This window comes from Bactrocera latifrons, unplaced genomic scaffold (genome assembly GCF_001853355.1).
Source record: "Bactrocera latifrons isolate USDA-ARS-PBARC rearing strain unplaced genomic scaffold, ASM185335v1 scaffold_180, whole genome shotgun sequence".
Taxonomy (NCBI): Eukaryota; Metazoa; Arthropoda; class Insecta; order Diptera; family Tephritidae; genus Bactrocera; species Bactrocera latifrons.
Genome location: NW_017535297.1, coordinates 292,786 through 314,346, shown reverse-complemented (window position 1 = coordinate 314,346; position 21,561 = coordinate 292,786). Strand labels below are relative to the sequence as shown.

At 34.5% G+C, this 21,561-nt stretch overlaps 1 protein-coding gene across 5 annotated transcripts in view; it reads right to left on the bottom strand.

Annotated features, from left to right (window-relative positions):
• LOC108967235 (protein outspread) overlaps nucleotides 1-21,561 on the bottom strand; it is a 142,462-nt gene that overhangs the window by 78,645 nt on the left and 42,256 nt on the right. For 3 of the 5 annotated variants that reach the window (XM_018930529.1, XM_018930530.1, XM_018930534.1), the window contains exon 3: nucleotides 1,221-1,235. The exons of the other annotated variants lie outside the window; for them this stretch is intronic. In XM_018930529.1, the coding sequence (XP_018786074.1) occupies nucleotides 1,221-1,235 (15 nt within the window). The remainder of the gene's footprint in view (nucleotides 1-1,220; nucleotides 1,236-21,561) is intronic. 5 annotated transcript variants of the gene reach the window in all.

The window sequence follows — 21,561 nt, the reverse complement described above, 5'->3', positions numbered from 1 at the left end:
GTAGTTCAACATGGCGATTGAGCACTATGCAAACTCAGTAGTTTGGCTAAAATTAATTGAAAAACTGAAAATGCAATTTAAAAAAAAAAAGGTAAAAAACTGGTACTTTGTAGAATGTGTTGGAGTATATTTGCACCACCCTACTAAAATCTAACGATCAACGACCCCTTTGACTTCAACGCCGAAGTACAATGGAAGTTATTTATTAAGTGTTGTATTACGACTGGCTATTAGTCAGTTGACACATTGCAAGTATTGCCGATAAAAGAAAAATATGCAAAATGTAATTACAATTAAAGTGAACAGAAATAATGCAAAGTAATGTCCAGCTGTTAGGGAGTGGGTGGAGTTGGTTTAATGATGCTATTGTTGTAGTATTGAGCGTTGTAGTAAATTTGAATAAATGCAAATGCAGCGGAATGAATTTGTTACCTGTTAATAATTTTAATTAGAATTACCATTATTCTTCATACATACCAATTATCTACCTATAATAATTATTGCAACGTATAAATTTACTCGCAAATTTGTGTAAAAAAAAAAAAAAAATAAAAAAATTAAAAAAAAAAAAAACGTTAACTTCGTTTGTAGTATACAAAAACCTCATCTTGGTTCGGACTGAAGAGTGTATCAGCTACATGCTGAAGCAACTTGGTCTAAACCATTTCTTCTGAAATTGCACTATATTGTCAAATGAAAAAATTGTCCATAACAGTGCTTGACTCCAATCGTTCAGTTCATATGATAGCTGTATGCGGAGCTGTAGCAAATGAAAATTTTATTACCTCTGCTCTACTACCGCTCCCAATTTTTTGCTAAAGTTAGGCCAGAGCAGAGCACAGCACTTCATTTTTTGCTCTAGCTACAGCTATAGTTTTTTACCTTACAAAACTCGGAGAAAAATAGAATGGATTGCGAAAAAAACGAACCGATGGATAGGCAATCATTATTAAGTGATAGGTAAATAAAAAAACGATGGTGAATAAATTTAAAAAACGATGATGTAAAATACTATATTCCGAATTATATTGGCGAAATTTTTATGAAGAAAACAATGAAAGTGACTTAAAGTGGCAAAAAAAATTTAAAAAAATTAATGCAGAATTTACTCCATCCTACGTATGAATTCAGGTACATAAGTATACATAGACATAAATGATGAATAAAATTGTGATTTCTGTTGATATTTTAAAACATATTATTCAGTGTAGCATACTTACAGGCGGTGTTACCGGCTTTTGTTATTAATTTGAGAAGGGAGGCATGTAAAATATACAATATAAAATTAGTATTAGTTTTTTTTTAGTTCTGAAAACAAATATTTTTGATTGACAAACTAAAAATGACTAATGAAGCGAATGGACTTTTAAATGTTTTTGTTTTTGGCATCAATTACCGTAGGTGAGAATCGAAAAAGTTGTTAAAATACATGCATTTTGTTTATTCAAAACATATGGACAATGATTTTTTCTGTTGGGCCAAAATATATAGATAGTCTAATGCATTTGTTTGCTTTCATTTTAACTAACATATAGCTCCACAAATCTTAATCAGAGTGTCATGTTTCAGAAGATGAGTTATAACATCAAAACCGAGCATTTTTTATTGCTTTCGTAAAGCTGGTTGGTGTAATACGAGTATGACGATAAAAACAAAACTTTCGGATATTGTTTTTCGAAAAGTAACAGTATTGTTTATAAAAAAGTTCCCTAACAAAGCATAGTATATTCTCTTCGAGCATTATAAAATACTGATACACTAATAAATTTGGAGAATGTAGGGGTTGTGGTGTCACAATTTAACATTCATGGTTATTTGGTAAGTTTATATTGCAGAGCCTGTGAGAATGGTCCTTTTAAATGCTAGGGTACTTTCATGCCGACAACTCGGCTTGTTTATGGACCTTTTCGCAATTTCTAAGCTCTTGGTATTTCTACAGGAATAACCGAAATAGAAACTGTCGATAGTTTCATTTCGACAAAAAAATAATACTAGTTCATGATATTAACGGCAAAAAAGTAAAGCAAAGTAATTTACAGTTACTTGGAGATTCAACAGATCCTTTCATTTATAAAGTGGAGTATGGCCATATTTTACGACGTATAAATCCATTATTTATGTATTAAATTGTATAATTACGTGAAAACCATTTTACTCGATAGCTGGTTGCCGTTTCGAAGGTAATTTTATAATGTTATTCTTATAGAAAGCATTGGCAAAAAACTGAAACATTCAATTTTCACAAGCTTCTCTAGAAACGTTTTTTCCATCAGTAAAATTAGTCAGAATAAACAGAAATAATATAATAACTTGATGTCAGATCGTCGTAAAACAGCTCTTGGAACATAGAAATCGGATCCGGCGATTTTTATTATTTAATCAATATTTTTGAACATTGGTCATGCAGAGCGTATTACATCAAAATTACCGGAATGGAAACAACTAAACCATATTTGCGTGTGATTGATTCCTACAGGGTCAGAACTATAAACCCTATTCACATTTTTAGCCAATTGATTTGGGTTTGGCATTTATCGATATGGTGAATTTTCTTTTCCCGGGAGGAGAAAATGAAACCAAATTGGTTTTGTTTATTTAATTTGTAATCCAGAAGTAACGAAATTATATATATTTTTAATTGGTGCTGTACGAAAAATCAGAACAAATAAAAAAAATCTGTTTTGAAACAACCATAAAATGCAGAACTTAATCTATCGGGTACAATCTTCTATAAGAGTGTACAGCTGCTGGCGTATGCCGATGATATTGATATCATTGGCCTCGACACCCGCGTCGTCAGTTCTGCATTCTCCAGACTGGACAACGAAGCAAAGCAAATTGGTCCCGTAGTGAACAAGGGCAAGACGAAATACCTCCTGTGATCAAACAAACAGTCGTCGCACTTGCGGCTAGGCTTCCACGTCACTGTTGACAGTCATAACTTTTTATCTTGGAATCAGTATCAACATCACCAACAATATCAGCTCCAACGTAGAATAACTCTTGCCAACAGGTGCTACTTCGGATCGCATAGACAATTGAGAAGCAAAGCCCTCTCGTGGCGAACAAAAATCAAAATCCATAAGTCACTCATTATTTACGTGCTGCTCCATGTATGGTGCGGAGGTATGGACGATGACAACAACGGATGAGTCGACGTTGAATTTTTCGAGAGAAAAGTTCTGCGAAAGATTTATGATCGTTAGCGCGTTTTCCACGGCAAATATCGCATTCGATGGAACGATTAGCTGTATGAGATATACGACGACAGTGACGGAGTTCATCGAATTAAAAAACAATGGCTACGCTGGCTAGGTCAAGTCGTCCGAATGGACGAAAACACTCCAGCTCTGAAAGTATTCGATGCTGCACTCGCCGAGGGAAACAGAGAAAGAAGAAGACCTCCACTCCGTTGGAGAAAGACCTGACTGCGCTTGGAATATGCCACGAAGCGTAAAGAAGAAACGACTGGCGTGCTGTTGCTAACCCGACTATAATCGCGTAAGTGGTGCCTACGCCAGTAAAGGAGAAAAATTTATGATTACTTCAATCAAATCTGACTGGGCATAAGGCTGAAATTTCAAAGTTCTCAACTGTATTTCCTATCATACTTGTGACAGAAATTTCTAATGATTAATGAGCTTTTAATTTCTTAACTGCCACCGTGATTAAACACTTTCTGATTATTTCACCCATACTTTCTTTTTTCTCAACTAATTGTAATTATTTGCTTAATTTGCTGCAGAAGCCGCGAAGATTAAAAAGTAATTAAATTTTCATTTCGAAGCGCAGCTGCATTTCACTTGCTATTGCACTCGAACGCGCAAGCTTAAGTGTTGGCGCAAGTGCTGGACAAACACATACACACAAATGCTTGTAAAAAAATATGTATGTGCTATGTATGGTGTGCGGGTACGATTTTTGCTGTTGTCGGCGTGTGTGTTCCACTTTAATTGAATTTATTTATTTTTATGATCTTCACAATTTTCCCATAAATCAAAAAAATATTCACAAGCACACATGTACATACATGAATATATGTATATACACACACACGCTGTGTGCGTTGTTGAGTCAGATGCGGCTGCATCAAATAAAAATAACAACAAATAACAGCGGAGAAAATTTAAAATATAAAGGTGCGGTTTGAAAGAAATTTGAAACTGCGGCTTAACTTGAAAAATCTTTAAAATAAATCGCATTTAATTGAAAATCTTTCACAAGAAACCAAAGCGCACAACAAAATTAAAAAGCAAGAAAGCAAAAGCCGAAACAAAGAAATACCTGACAGATGCCATAATTGACATGATGACGTATCGCCACGGTACATCACTGCCAACTTTAAGAAAAAGCCCAAACATGCTGGCGCTTGAAAATCGAAAGCTGCAACACGCATCAATGGTGCAACGAATAAATTGTTGAATGAGTGAATGAATAAATGAATGAATGAGTGCGATTGCCGATGTGCGCGAGTGTAGGTACAGGTATTATGGCTGAACAACGGCGCGCGCATAACACGCAGGTGAACCAACGATCAACAACCGATCGACAGAAAGGGAAAGCCAATGCTTGATGTTGACGCCGCCAGGCAGCAAGTCGTTGCAATACTTTCGTTTTCGATATGAAAATATTCATTTGTTGCACTTTTTAAAGTTAAGAGCAAAACGTAAAATAAAAGGTGAAATCAAACGCTTTTAAATATGAAATAACATCATACGAAAAGGCAACGAATGGCATCAGGTAGGAATGAATATGTTGGTTTGGCTTCGTTTTCCGTAGCAAAACCTTAAGCAAGGCGCGCGAAAATGTCGACGACTCCATGAGCAACCTGCAGCAACGGCAATATCAATTTTCAACGAAACCAACCACAACAGTTGTAGCAAAAAAAAAATTAAAAAAAAAAAATCCTCACGAAATTTTAATGTTATAATATTTTAGCTAACGGTGAGAATAGGTAAGAGCTTAACAAATTTCGAGCTCATGGGTACACTTATAACCAGAAAATGGGAGACTTAAAAGCTTGCAAAGCACAGTTTATGGTACACTATAATGTGATTTAAATTTTGAACATATTATGATTCGTACCTATTTCCAAAAAATGGTTTGTGTTTATATATGTTGTCGTGTTACGCATTACAGTCTTAGTCTCATTATGGTCTTACAGTTTTCAAACCAGAAATAATTCAGAATAAATCATTTAAGAAAATATAATATTTAAGGAAATGAAATAGCTATGGCTACTTGAGTAATAATTCTATGTTATTTTCATTAGTTTGATATTCATTCTTGTATCAGAAATCAACTTCACTACTGTTATCGTATTACGATTATTGATATAGTATATTCTAATCTTCAAATTTTAATTTTCGCACATATTTAGCTTTGTAACCGTCGCTTAAACATTTTTGTCTTCAAGCGCTTTACGTTCTTTATTTTATCCAACATGAATTTAGATCTGAGGAGGAGGTCGGTCATTCCTTCCTTCGAATAAAACATGGCGTGTACACCAGCTTTGATCGCAACCTTGTAAGCTGGAGGGAGGGAAATCTTGCCTTTACCGTCCCACATACCATGACAGATGAAATGTCGATCGTAATGCAATCTTAAAAAACCTCTCTCGTCCGTCCCTTCTCTCGAGGGTGATTTCGTAATAGGATTGCAAACAACGGAATTAAAATTTGAATTAATTTTTTATTCTGTAATCCCAAAAATCTAATTCCATATACTGAATGAAAAAATAAAAACTAATTTTTATCCCAAATAATGTGTTGGAAAAAAATTTTAGAAAAAAATCGTAACTTAAAACAAATTAAAATTTTTAATCTTAAAAACCGAAATTAAAAATAAAAAAATGTTAATCGCAAGTTTACAATTAAAAATAAAAGTTTTTCATTTCATTTATAAATTTTTATTTGAAAATTGAAATTTTTATACCAAATAAAAAAAGATATTAAAAATTAAATTTTCGTTTCTTAAACATCTTGTATCGAAATCCAAAAACTGGACATAAAAAGTTAAAATACATTTTCTATCCCAAAATTGACTTTTAGTAAACAGTGCCTAAATTTATTGAACAAAAGTTTAAGAGTTCTTGTGAATGGCGTATCAAAAAGTAACGGAAGCCGAATAAAAACTGATAATAACTAAATTACGAGTATACTTTTTCATCTTTTATCACTATTCGGAAAAGAGAAATTTAAACTAGTGCCAACTTTTTTAATACCGGGCGAAGTACAGGTGCCCATGCGAAAAAACTGGGTGAATTTTTACAAGGGTTCGAAAAAATGCTTGTAAAAACCAAACGAGAAACAATATTTACATGATTTAGAGTTATAAATGATCCGAGTAGACTATTCTTCTGATTAAAAATCCGTAACTCTAATGAAATAATTAGATTAGCTGAGAAGAGGTTAAACAACTAAAAGTAGTATCTTACGAGTAATATTTACAAAACTCCATCTTTATAACTTTTGCATAGTTATTTTCTCATAAACCACATTTTGTTTCGTCGCTTTGAATGCGCCCACCATACTTCAATAATTGGCGTCAAACTGTGGCGGGACCATGTGATTTCTGCCTCCACTAATGTCTGTTACTGCAGCTTTACAACTACAACTGCTATTGACAGCTTGCTTCAATTTTTAGGACAGAGAATAATATATGTATATACTATATGCGTTCGATGGCAGCAAGTGAAAGTGAATTTGATGGAAAGAAAGTGATCACCATTGTGTGCCACCATGTGCGTATGTAAGTGTGGAAATTGGTTGGAAAAGGGAGCCAGCGAAGCAGCAAGTAGCCAATGAACCGACCACAAAGGCAACCTGTTCGCACGATTTGTATGTACATATATTTATATATGTGTTTATGCAGCCAACAGCCAAGCAGTCTGGCCGCCCGACAGTAGCTCAGTGTGCATATTGCGACGACTTCAAGTTCAATTAGATGAATTCCCATTCGCTGGCTCCGTCCTGTCACTTCACATTCTTCAGCTATTTGTAGTTTTCAAAATGAATGCAATCTATTGTTGTTCGGTTGTCTTTTTATGGGCACTACAATTGCAACAGCAACAGCAGCAGCAAAAGCAACAATGCTGACATTTATTTATTTACAATTAAACTGCAATTAAAGTGATGAACGTTGAAGCAAACGAACTGTCGATGACTGCTATGAAACACATACAGACATAAATAGTGGTATACCGTAAACGACTGAGCCGCCTGTCTGATTGACTAAATAACCGCACGAATAATAGCGCTATGGCACATAGTGCACTACAGTAGTAATAAATTCACTGACAAGTTGAATGTGCCATACGGTTGTCATCATCACAACTCAAGTACAGTTGCTTGTATGTTAGCTGGTGCGGCAGCTAACTAGTATTGTGTGTGTATTTAGAAAATCTAAATTGATCTGGCATTTGCAGTTGGTTTTTCCTTAGACATTCATAGCAGGTGGAGCAGTCGACTTATGACATTTCGATCAGAAATCAAGAAACCACATTTAAAAAATAGCAAAACCCATAATAACCCCTCTAATAATTCCTTTGGTAAACTAGAAACTATTTCGATTTTTTAAACAGAGGTTAATGGCAAATTAGCCAAAGATTTCAGAATAAGACAAGCATTAAATAGCTATGCGGCGTGGAATCGTTAACTGTTATGAAGTTTAATACAAGTGGAACGTTAATTAAGTAGGTTCAAGCACGACTGCCAATTATGGAACACAGCGTTGCGTATGCGAATGAAATATCTATTAATTTTGTTCATTTCATATTTAAAATGACTTAGTAGATTGTTTCTAGTTATCAAGTTATGTAACGATTAATTTGAGGTATCTGAATGAGATTAGCTGATTCCTGTGGTGCATTTCTTATAACAACAATATCTAACGGGTGATACAAGTAGAGCTACTATTTCCATTGACCTTTTGACATATCACGAGTGAGTCGTGTCAAGCTGTCCTGCCATTTTTGTTGAGTATTGTTTGGCATTTCATCATTGAAAAACCTACGCCTCAACAACGTTTCCAAAATCTTTCAACTTTATCACAAAAGAATGACTGAGCGCACTTTTCACAACATCATCACCCACACTGAGATCCAGCATTTATTATTGGATAATATTAATAAAATATAGCAGCTGTAGTTAAAGAGTGTACACGAAGCATGCAACAACTACGCATGGCGCATTTTACGTCGAGATCTGACATTGAAAGCATACAAAAGAGACTTTGTGCAAGAACTGAAGCCGCTTGACCTTCCTCAGCGACATCGCTTCGCTCTATAGGCTCTTGAAAAGTTCCAAGGAGACCCGTCGTTTCCGACACAAATTTTGTTCAGCGATGGGGCCCATTTCTGAATAAATGAAAATGAATGAAATGAAGAGCAGCCTGAAAAGATTCAAGGGCTGTCTTTTCAACCAGAAAAAACAACGGTTTGGTGCGGTTTGTGGGCTGGTGGAATAACTGATCGTGAATGGCGACAGTTGTCATGACATGATAACCGACTATTGATGCCTGAAATTGAAGCTCGCGATCTCAACGAAAAGTCACATTTTGGGTAGGTCGATTGGCCACCATGGCCGTATGATGAAATAGATAATCCTAAAGAAATAATGTGAATGAATGTTATTTCGAATGATAATAAATATTCCGTTTTCCTAGCGCTTTTTAGCCACTTTGCTTCCCATAAACAACCTTAAAGTCGATACTTTTTACAATAAGTTTTAACGGTCAGATACCTGTATATGTCATAACTGTCCGTCCTGAGAAACATAATTAGAGATTGTAGCATTGCCTTAGACAGTAATATCTGTTAAATTTCGTGAAGATATTTGATTTTGGTCGACACGTTTGTGTGCCAACAATGTACATATATCCTATAGTGCCCCGATATCAGCGACTCTGATAAATTAACAGATTTTTGGGAGGAATAAAACGTGTGCGAGATCGAATTTTGTTTCACACTTGATCCATTTTATTTCGTGTTTCATTATGCCACTGTAAATTTCCGAAAATGTAACGTAACAACATTTCAGGGGATATGGTATCATTAGTGGGGTACGAAAACTGTTGAAATTCGCGTGAGCTATTGGAATCATATGGGATACCTCCTCCTCATGGATTACGTGGCAGAAGTGAATCTGGTATCAATAAGGATCAAAACTGGTCTATTAGGCTAAACTAACCTAACCTACTTATTACTTACGTTAGTTATATTACGCAAAACCTTCAAAGACGGTCGAGAGATTGTTGAAGACATGCTTCATTGTCGAGCTCATCAACAGATGTAAATATTAAAGAAATGAACGATACGGTGCTTGAAAGAGAGATGGCCAGAGAGCTCGACATCTCTCGCGAGCCCGTTCGAATAAGTCTGGTTGATATTTTTGCAAAAAGTGCCAATTCCGATCCCGCATTCTTGGAGATGTGATGCTCATTGTTTTTTCGATATTCGTGGTTTCGTACATCATGAATTTGTTCCTGAGGAACAGATGGTCAATAAGGTTTTGTGGTGTTTGCGTAAGAAAAATTCGTCGAAAACGGCCGGAATTGTGGACGAATAATTCATGGATTTTCAAGATGATAATGCATCATCGCATCGTGCCACGATTCTGAGCGAATTTAAAGCTAAAAACGTATTCAACCACCGTATTCACCAAATTTGCCTAATTGCGATTTTTTCTTGTTCCCCGAACTGAAAGAAGCTATTAATCCATTTTCAAAATTAATGGAAATTGTCCTAAGTTATTCTAAGAAATTTCTCTACTTGTAAATTTTATTGCAGTTTCTTTTTAAAGTTATAGAAACGCGCTGCTTGCATAACGATAATATGGAAGGTCTTGGTTTAAACAGAAATAAAATTTGTATGTTACAGAAGAGTTTGATTTTAAAGGACCAAACTCGATTCGCTGGTGCTTCAAGCTAGTGTATGTACTTTAAATGCCAACATATTGTTTACCCATGTTTACAAACACTTTTGCTGAGTACATTCCATTTTTGTTTACTTATGCTTCTGTTATGTATTCACTTTTTACCTATACATACATATGTAATATATACCATATATAACATATACATGTACATTTCTTTTATGACTTTTCAAATTGTTCAATTCGCACTTGAAATTGTATCCACAATCGCCAATGAAATTCAGTCATTTGAACTGCAATATACAACAACTATACAGTAAAATTGCATATTTGGCGCCTCCAAAATGAGAAATGCACGTTTATATTACACATATTATATTATATATCGAACACGTATTATATATCAACGAATATTGATAAGTGTGGTTGCATTCGTTCAACCGTGCTGGTGGGGTGTTGCTGGTTAGTTGGCTGCCGCCACCGTAAGGTGTATTCTCCTCACATTCATAAAGATTTATACATGTGTATGTACATACATATATAAAAGCCGACGGGAGCGGTGGCTCATCACAACTCTCTCTTTCCACAGCTTCAAACGCAATTCAAACGTTATTTTATGATTTTTGTATTTGTTTTGTTGTTGTTATTTTTTTTTTTTTTTTTGTTAATTTCTTGTCTCCTTTTATTACATTTTTTCGTTGATTTTTTATTTGTTCATTGACATACAAACAATCGAGAAAAAAATCGTATTTATTATATTACGCGTTGAGGTGAAAAGTGAAACGAATGCTTAGCGCAAGTGCGCCGTCGTATTGGAAAAGGAGAAAAATATATACAGCATGCTCCTCCAGCTGTGCTGTGCGTATGAATGATTGTCGATTTAGGTATGTGGCTTTGCAGCTGCGGCTCTACCTAAGCTTGGCATTTATTTATGAATGAATGCAAGGTGAACGTAATTGCATATGCGCTGCGTTCAATTTCCAACGATTAATTCGAATTTTGTGATTAATTATTGTGATTACTTTTATTTGCGGCGGTATATTTTTAAGACTCATGCACTTGTACAGCGACAAGTGGACTGTGAGTTGGGTGCAAGATACATAAGTGGCGGAGCGCCAGTGAGATTGCAGATAGTATATTTAAACATACATACATATATATTAATTCGCGCTCATACACACATATGCACATCTGTATGTAGCATAGAATTGTATACTATATATGGCATGTAACAACTTTATTAATTTTTGCTGAAATCACTAATGAACGCTCATAAGCCTGTAGATACATACAAACATACATACATACATGATTTGCCACTGTAACGAATTCGATTTCATTTATTGCATTGACTATAAATGATTGCTTAATGCGTTTGTAAGTGTTGCTAATGAAAAGCATACTTTTTCTTTTATACCAACTCGTGAATAGATGTAATTTTTCATGTACACGCGAATTTAATACACATGACTATGGTATATAGGCACACCAGTCTATGCTTGTTTGCCTCCGTTGAGCATATGTATGTAAATATTATGTTGGTATGTGGTATTTTTGCGGGCAATGAACGAACTTTGGCAGTTTGGTTACTGCAGCGCGTTGATTGATTTCATTACTGTTGCTTACCTGTAAGTGAGAAAGAAAGAAAGTGATTAAACTTTTAATTAAATTTAAATTGAAAGGAAATCGGAGATTTAGTAGTAAAATTTTGTTTTATGGGAAAGAGAAATTGAAAGGTGTGTTTTATGGTTTCATAGCACTCTATTTACATTAATTTTATTGCGGAAATAAACTACGATATTGAGAATAAAAAAGAGAATAAAATGTTCCTTGTTTGTAGTGCAACTAACATTTTTATGTGTTTCTAATATTAATGAATCTTCAAGTTTTTAGAAATATTGTAAAAAATATCAGTTACTGCAACAACAGCTTTGTTTGCCAAGCATTAAAGTGTAGCGGTTTGAAGACATAATACCAGCTGTTTAAACAGACCAACAGCAATCAAAAACAGAAAAAACGTTAATTTCGATTTCACCGAAGCTAATATACCCTTCACAGGTGCATTTCTTTTAGTAATTATATGCTCAATTTGTATGGAAGCTGTATGCTATAGTAATCTGGTCTGAAGAATTTTTTCGGAAATTATATTATATTATTTCCTTAAGCAGTAATCCATGTCAAACAAGCCCTTGACTCCGATCGTTCGGTTTGTATGACAGCTATATGCTATATGAGCCGATCTGAACAATTTCTTCCGATATTACACTATTTCAGTGAACAATAATTCATACCAAATTTCGTGAAGATATATCGTGAAATGAGGAAGTTTTTAATGCAAGCATTTGATTCCGATTATTCAGTTTGTGTGGCTATATGTTATAGTTAAGCGATCTCAACAATTTATGTAGAGATTACATTGTTGCCTTAGAAAATAATCTGTGCCAACTTTTGTGAAGCTACATTTTCAAATGTGAAAGTTTTCCATACAAGAACTTGATGCAGATCATTCAGTTTGTATGGCAGCTATATGTTATAGTGGTCCGATATCGGCAGTTCCTTTAAGAGAAAAAGCAGCTTATTGAAGAGAAAATGATAAAATACCGATTTAAATAATTTCTTCTATGACACATGCCAAATTTTCTGAAGACATCGCCTCAAATGAAAAAGTTGTCCATACAAGAATTTAATACTGATTTTTCTGTTGTTTCGTAGCTATAGTGGTCCGATAAGGGCGGTTCCGACAGGTCAGCAATTTCTAATGGAAAAAAGGAAAACTGAGGAACTATTTCGCATGAAAACAGACACACAGAGGGACCTAACTAAATCAACTCACTCATCTCGCTGACCTTTATGAGATCTCCAATATAAATACTCAGGGAGCAGTGTACTCATTCAAAACTCCTCTTTCGATCAATGCTTATCTATCATGTTGAAAACTCATGGAAAAAGCGGTTAAGGCTAATAGGTTTAGCATCCCGATAATAAGCTCCAAAAAAAAATCACTGAGAGCTTCAAAAAGAGGTGATATTGACTAGCTACCCATATCTTTAGATGTGAGTGAAATCTATGCCTAACCTTTCTAAGGAATAATTAAAAAAAACCTTGTATATGAATAATACTGAGTTACTATTTATTACTGTTATACTCCAAGAAATTTAAGACTTCTAAGGTGTAGTTCTATATCCGAATCTGCCGACAGTACAATGTTCTATTAACCATTCTCGTATTATATCCACAACATGTTAAAAGTAACACAAATTTTATTTTCTTCGAAATTGTTCATTAAACAAGAAACTGTAGCAAACTAAACTCTCCGAATTTACTCTGCTGTTTCTTTAAATACCTTTACTCGTGTATATCCTGCTTTACCCCACTAGATGTTTGATAATGCTTAAATTTACTTACACATTTTGGGTATCTCCTAACAGACAGTTCTGTTCTTGTGATTTTTGATCTCTATATGTCCATTAGTGTGTATGTCGGACGATTTTTCCAAGAAAAAATAAACGGAATAACGAATTTTCCTCCAATTTTGGGTTCTTGAATAACGGCTACGGTACCGTTTGAAATGTTATAGAAGAGCTTAAGGAAAGCTACTTTATTTCGCACGCAAGTTTTTAAATGGTGAAAAATATTTAGCAATGGTCATACAATTGCCGAAAACTTGCTTTATACGAGTTGTCCATCCATCTCTGTTTGTGCTGTTTATATCAAAAAAGTTAAAGAAACAGTAGGTGGAAGTCGTCGTATTAGCTTCAGAGAGCCATCAGAAAATCCCAAAATATCGTGTGGAACACCTCAACACATTTGGTAAATGATTTGGAGTATGAAGTTTGTCAATGGTAGATTTTTACCAAAATACTTGAATCTTTTGCAACAACAATTGGCTAGTAGATGAAGACTTTACATTCATTAAAGGCATCATTACTCTTGATTAAACGTGACTTTATGAAATATAAAAGAAAACAAAATTAGCTGAAGGCACTCAAGGCCACCCCGTCCTTATAACAAATGTATGGAATATTGAATTAAGCGTTGATAAGCTTGTATTGGCTTAAGAGCCAAGTTCTGTTTGTCATTTGGAGAGTCTAGTTATGATGTTTTCACTAGTTAATTCGACAGACTGTTGAATTGGACCACACCCGTATGCATACCGTGAAAAGAGCTCCATAACTATAAAATGACGCTCTAAATATATATTTATATGTATATATACATATATACATATGTGACTGGAACTATATACTTACTCTCTTAATATGTATAAATAAGGTAAATGCGGTTAACGAGGTCTGCTTTACTACAGATTGAGCAGGACAACTAGTTAAAAATATTCTCTACCACCACGGTGGTGGTAGAGATTCATTTCAGTTCATTTTGTACGTTTGGTTTTATGAATGAAAGCAACTTTGCGAATATGGACTCTTGGTGTATTGCCTTTTATGTATTTATATAACATATGTTTGTATATAGTCATTTATATAAACGTGATAGGAAGTCATTTAACTGGTGATCCAAATAGAGGTGCTGTTTTTTAATAGCCTTTTTTTGACAGATCACACGTGAGTCATGTCAATCTGTCATGTAACTTTTGTTCAGTATTGTTTGGCATTTCATCATGCTTGAACAACGTTTACAAATCGCTTTCTGCAAAGAGTGTGTTTCACGCGATTCGGTCACCATCACCCCTCTTGAGACCCAGCATCCATTATTGGATAATATTCGACCAAATAGACCACGTCCAGCATGCAGTGAAAAAAATATAACAGCCGTAGGTGGGGAGAATTGAGTCGGCGCCGTTTGCAGCAATTCGGACTAAAGTATGGAACGACTTGGAGCATTTTACGTCGAAATCTTAAATTGAAAGTGAACTGAAGTGAAGAGACATTGCTTTTTTTCTAAATGGGAGTGTAAACAAGCAAAGTTGTCGCATTTGGGACGAACAGCAACCTGAAGGGATTAAAGCGCTGCCATCTCATCCAGAAAAAAATATGGTTTTGGTGTGGTTTCTGGGCCTGTGGAATCATCGGTCCATATTTCTTCAAAAATGATGCCGGTGAGAATGCCAAAGAATGTTATTTCGAATGATAATAATCAATCCCTACAAATTTGAAATTCCTGAGCTTCTTCTTTAAAAAAGAGGAGAACTTGGAAATGGAGCACCCTTTAGATTGCTGCATAAGCTCCAATGCAATGAGAGCGAAGTTATACTATATTCGACATAGGCTCGTTACAGTGAGGTTTGTAGGTGCCTTTTGACTTGATATATCAACAAGTTGATGTAATAACTTTTTCGATCGTTTATAGTCTAATAATAAAAAACGCGCCGAAGCTCAAGCAGCTTTATATATTTAAGTGTCATATATACATAATGGTACGTATGTCGAAGAGATATAATTTTTAAATAGTAGTGTTCTAAAAATTTAGACATTTAAATAAATCATAATCGTCACACGTTCCTTGTATACACTCAAAAGTTCTACAGCTCGGAAAACCTTTATTTTTATTTTGCTTAAAGAGGTCATTTGTAAATCTCTTGAGCAATATATGTACAAAATTACTTAAATATTCCCATTACACAAAATTTAGTAGCTTTAGTAGTATTTTTCCACCTACTCGTTGGAACAATATGGCATTGCTAAGCTACCGGAGCTTTCACGAAAAGCTCAAATTTATTACGCTCTTTAGCGGTTCAGTAGTAATGCCATTAGCCCACTTTGTTACTGCATGTGCTAGCAGCGTAGAAGAATTTTAAATTGCAGCTAAATCTTCTACATATATATGTTTATATGCACGTATTTATATAGATAGAGAATGTAAGTATGTCGAGAGATGTTTGTAAGTGCACAATATATGTGAATTGACCAAATTTTTGCCAACACAGAAAAAAAAAAATTAATAACATAAAAATAAATTTCAATATTGCAACAGTTAACGGTTTTACGTACGGTGTTTAACGAATACCACTTTTGATGCCAGCAACAACAAACAATTTGCAATTACATATATGTATGTTGCCATGTGTGCAAATACGCCAAGAGGAGTACGAAAAAGGCCAACGGAAACAGGCGTTTCGGCCGGACGATCTGGACCAAAACAAAAAACGAACAAAACACACAGCAAAATTGGCGGTTAGCTGCTGTTTACTGCCATTGAATTGCAACAACTTACAGCCTGTCTGTGTTGACGCTTCAATGCTGTTGCAACTATACAACTGTTGACGGATCATCTTGTTGCGATTGTAAAGTGGTTTGTTGTTAATATTGTTGTTTTTATTGCAGTTGTCACTGTTTCTTTACACAATGTTGTTGAATTGTGCAAAAATTCAGTTATATGTTGCACTGTGTATATATGCATACGAGAATGTTGCAGCGATACGTGGTGAACGAGTGCACGCGTGCGCATTGCCACGGCCAGCAGTTGTGGCTCATATGACTGCACAGTAGTTGCTACAGTTGTGTGCAAAGATAGTTGTCATTGTATAATGTCTGCAACATACAGTTACTAACGCTGGCGTGGCAGCCACTGCAGCGCATGCGCGGAACGGCAGCAGAAAGGCTCGATTTTTATGGCTCACCAATTGCATATTGTTGCCTCGGAGACATTACCGGCCTACAGAACCATGTTCGCACAAACATACACACACACAAATAAATAAATATTTCATTGTACACGTGTGTATGTTATGAAGAAATATACGAATATATGCCAATATGGCAGCAGTAAATTCTGTGCATATCACAAACAAAAATCAACTGTCATGTCGTATGCCGCTAGAATACATACACACATACATATATCTATATGTGTATCGGTAAATAGGTGCATGCGCTTGTGCGTGTATCAATGACGGAAGTCGCATATTTATATACAATCCGTACCTAGTTGTACTCATATGGATCTGTGCCGCTTACTATCTATCTCCAACTTTGACTCTAGCTTTGACGTTGGCTCCAAGTGAATGTATGTATGTGTATCTTCACATACGCATATACACGTGCACAAACTTAAGAATGCATGTAGTAAGTATTATTTGTTGCCAATAATGTTGCTGTTGCGGTTCATGTTGCTTTTATCTTCATGTTTACCTTTACTGCAAGCGCGTATTTCGCTCGCAAAGCCCAGCGAAAATCTGCTTCATACAAACAATTGCTTGCTGTTGCAATATGTTCAATTTCATATATGGCTGAGACAAAGGTGAGCTTACTATACATTGTACGGTCTTGTAAATCTTATCTGAGATTTAGTGAGTAATCTCATAAAGAAAGTTCAAGTAAAACATGCTTATTAAAATTATAAATAAATACAGATATAAATATATACATATATACGAATATTATACTATATCTGTTGTTGGCAATATTTAAGTCCATACGTATAGATATTTAGGAAAAGTGGTCTACAGTCAAACGACAATGTGAGGTATACTTATGTTTTTGATACCTCGGTTCTGTTCAATCGTTTTATTTGAAGATCTTCGATCATTTCATCACAAAATTTTAATTTTTCAACATTATTATTATATTAAATGAAGAAAATTTATTCAAGAAAAGCAATCATCAATTTCATTGTAATAAAACCTTATGATATAATGGATCTGTGGACTATTTAGAAAATTTCTAGGTAGGCAGCCTATGAGAGAACGTCAGTTGAATTAAATAAATTAATATAGTTTTAAGGATGCCCTTTATAGAGTATATGTGTATACATTTCACATCTGTCACACAATTAAGTTGTGAGGTATGGTTTTCTAAACTCCCCAGAATTCATAAGAACGATAAGTGCCTTTACTATGGAGCCCAGTCCAAACTGAAATCAAAACGTGATAAAGCGGTAATAATCAGCTGACACAGTTATAGTGGAAGAAACGTTTGGAAGACGATCCTAAACGAGGAATAAGCTATTGTTTGTTGTGTTTTGTTCAATATACGGGACACAAATCAATTAAAACAACAAAACATTAACTCCGAATGCTCCCAAACTATAATACGGATCGCCGTCGTGTCTATTTTTATTATCTCTCAAATCTCTCATTATGTCTCAAAGTTGCTAAAGAGAGTATTATAGTTTTGTTCACATAACGGTTGTTTGTAAGTCCTAAAACTAAAAGAGTCAGATATAGGGTTATATATACCAAAGTGATCAGGGTGACGAGTAGAGTTGAAATCCGAATGTTTGTCTGTCTGTCCGTCCGTCCGCCCGTCTGTCCGTCCGTAATTTTTTTGGAAAAATGATCGTGGCCCCGCCCCCTACTAAGTTTTTTGTACATGTCTCGGAAACTACTATAGCTATGTCAACCAAACTCTACAGAGTTGTTTCATTCAGGCATTTCCATATACAGTTCAAAAATGGAAGAAATCGGATAATAACCACGCCCACCTCCCATACAAAGGTTATGTTGAAAATCACTAAAAGTTAGTTAACCGACTAACACTAAATTTTACGGAAGAAATATCAGAAAGAAGATGCACCCAGGCTTTCTTTAAAAATTGAAAATGGGCGTGGTGTCGCCCACTTATGGACCAAAATCCATATCTCAGGAAGTACTCAACCGATTTCAATGCAATTCGGTTCATAATAGTTTCTTAACACCCTGATGACATGTAGGAAATATGGGTGAAATCGGTTCACAACCACGCCTTCTTCCAATATAATGCTGTTTTGAATTCCATCTGATGCCTTCTCTGTATAATATATACATTAGGAACCAATGATGATAGCGGAAKAAAACTTTACACAAATACGGTATTTGATGCGAGAGTATAAAATGTTCGGTGACACCCGAACTTAGGCCTACCTTACTGGTTATATAAAAATTCCTTTCAACTGTATTTATATAAAATAACTGATTAAAATCATTCGTCGTTTACAATGTCTATTAATATTTTTCGTTAATGCTCAATTCAATGTTTTTGATATTTTAGGCAGCCAAACTATCAAAGAGTGGAAATTCGTAAAAACAAAAGTTTTCTTACGGTTTGGCTGAAAAACTTCAACCAAAATGTAGTTGAGTTCAAAACTGTAATAGAGCTATTATTTCGCCAAAATGAGTTTAAGATTTCACATGAATTATCAGAGGTGATGACTGAGCATACACTTTTTTATTGGAGTTGTCAATAGCTATTAGTAGTTTAAACAAGCTTTTATCTTCTAAATATATCTTGTATGTTGAAATAGTATATATTCAGGTGATTGCAACTTTAATACTAAATAATGTGAGTATATAAGGTGTTATAAGGATTTTAGTACGACTTTATAAGTATATTTTTGCAGCTACTAGTGTTCAATAATGCGGCATTTTCCTTTGATTTAAATATTTTAATACTGTTTTAAAAAATTCTTCAACAAATAATTATTTACTGAAGTTATTTTATTTATATCAATACTTAAATGCAAATGGTGCTTAAGATAGTGATATGCGGAACTTAATTATATCAGTGATATAAGTGGGTTTTGAAAATAATAACTAATTTCACATATATAAAATTATATATTTTTCAATATATGCAATGAAAACTTAACAGTAATTTCAATAAAAATAAACAAATCTTGCAACATAATTGACGACAAGCTTATCTTATCAAAAACATAATAGCCATTGGCATTTGAAGAATAAAATATTTATGCATAACTATTGTAAATGCATACTACTTAGCTGATCGTCAAAATGCTTAGCGATATGGTCTTATAAAATTCAAGTAGCTACTCAAGCCAATGAAATTGTATGTAAGTCTAGTATGGACGTGAGCGTTCAATCACGCACATTAGAATAAGAAACGATATGATAGAAGTAGTAGCTAGTGGAAATGCATATTTGTATGCCCATATATAGATAAGTACATTAATTCAAACTAAATTTACAGTTAATAACTCATTATCATTGAAAACATTATGGAGGTGAGAATCATTAATAGAGCAAGCAACAATGTTTATAATAACAAATAGCCTCAGTAGTTTATCAGTTATATTTAGGTTGTTGCATACGAAAGTTTGAAATATGTATGCTTGTAGAATAAATATAAACTTAAGCTTTGTGTTATTTTTAAAATAGATGTATATATACATATATACAAATATGAATGAAAGAAACTATGTAAAGATAATGAGTATACTTGTATGAATAGTTCGCCAAGTCTGAACGGCCTAATAAACTCTTCGATATCTTCAGATAAATATTCGTTTTTCATAAAGTGTTTAAACTGTTTTAGCAAACTCGGTAATAAAAAGAAAAAAAAATGTAGCCATAATACTCTTCACCCAAAGACTGATTTTGTTTTAACTGCTACGATGCAATAGTGGTGCGATATAGAATATGCCGACAAATAAGAAGCTTTTTGGGGAAAACAGGACGTGTAATAAATTTAGATATCTCAAAAACTGACATAAAGATGGCCCTAGCCAAATTGACTTAGCTCGTCGCGCTGATCATATTGGACGCTGGAACGGTGCTCAAAACAATTAAGTTATTTACGATTATACATATGTTATTTGGCCACGAAAGAAGTATTTTTGCAAACGAAATGACATAGGAATCTTAAAAAATTACTTACGCCATTTATTTTACATGGGAACAGTCTACTTATATAAATTGACTTTACTCCTAAAATTAAGACATTTCAATTATAAAACTTAAACTTAACTATAAGCGTCGCTCAAGGAACAAGTATTTACAATAATAACTATCTGAGTTTACAGCTGTTGGCCGCGTCGTTAGTTGAATAAAACTACTATCACCCTATGCAACCAGTTACTCACGGTAGAAAGAAAAAACGCAATGGCGGATTAAAAGCAGGAAAAGTGAAGTCAAACTGTTAAGTAGAGGTTTTTTATTACGCGCATAATTACGCTTAAATTTATTACCCATAAACGAACAGTCGTTCATGCGTAGGTTTTTAAAACTTCCGCTGTCATTGTCGCATTTGGCCCGTTTGCTCAGAGCCCATAAATGTTATTTAACAAGAAAAATTAATTTTTTCGACAAATTTGAAATCCACTAAAGGTTATATCATTTAACTATGCATACGGCAGCTACTATCATAACAACCAACCAGAGCGCAAAATGCAGTACAACAACAACAATAATGTCAACCATAAAAGTGCTGTGGGGCATCTGCTGCCCATTGCTTTGGCCTCAAAGCAACTCGGTGATCAAACTTTGGTTTGCTTGTATTTTCGTTTTAAATGAATAGTTGCCGCCACTGCAACTGGATTTTGGCTGTTGATGTTATACCAATATTACGTCGCTGCGCGTTGCAATAAAAACGTGAAGTTGAAAAATGAGGAAGACACACAGAAATTGCAGCAGCAGTCAAAAAAGGGGGTATCAAAGGTAGTCATACGCTATGAATCTTATCAGCCGGTAGCAGGCGAGTGAGAAAAATGCTAAAAAATAAAGATCAATTTGAACCTTAACCCAGGTAGCGTTGCTGTTAAAATATGTAAACGTAAGCTGCACAAAAACCAAAGTCGAAATAATAAAAGTTCGATGCAATAAAAAAAAAAAAAAAATCCCAAACACAACACCCATCATTGTACAACATTGTTTACATAATTTTAGTTTTTGTTTACAATTTCAGTTTTTTTTATTGGTGTTCCCTGTTTTGAGAGAATTCCATATATACTTGCTACACTATGTATGTTTCTATATGCAAAAGCTGCCACATCTTGGCTGGTACGTCGATTATGCAGC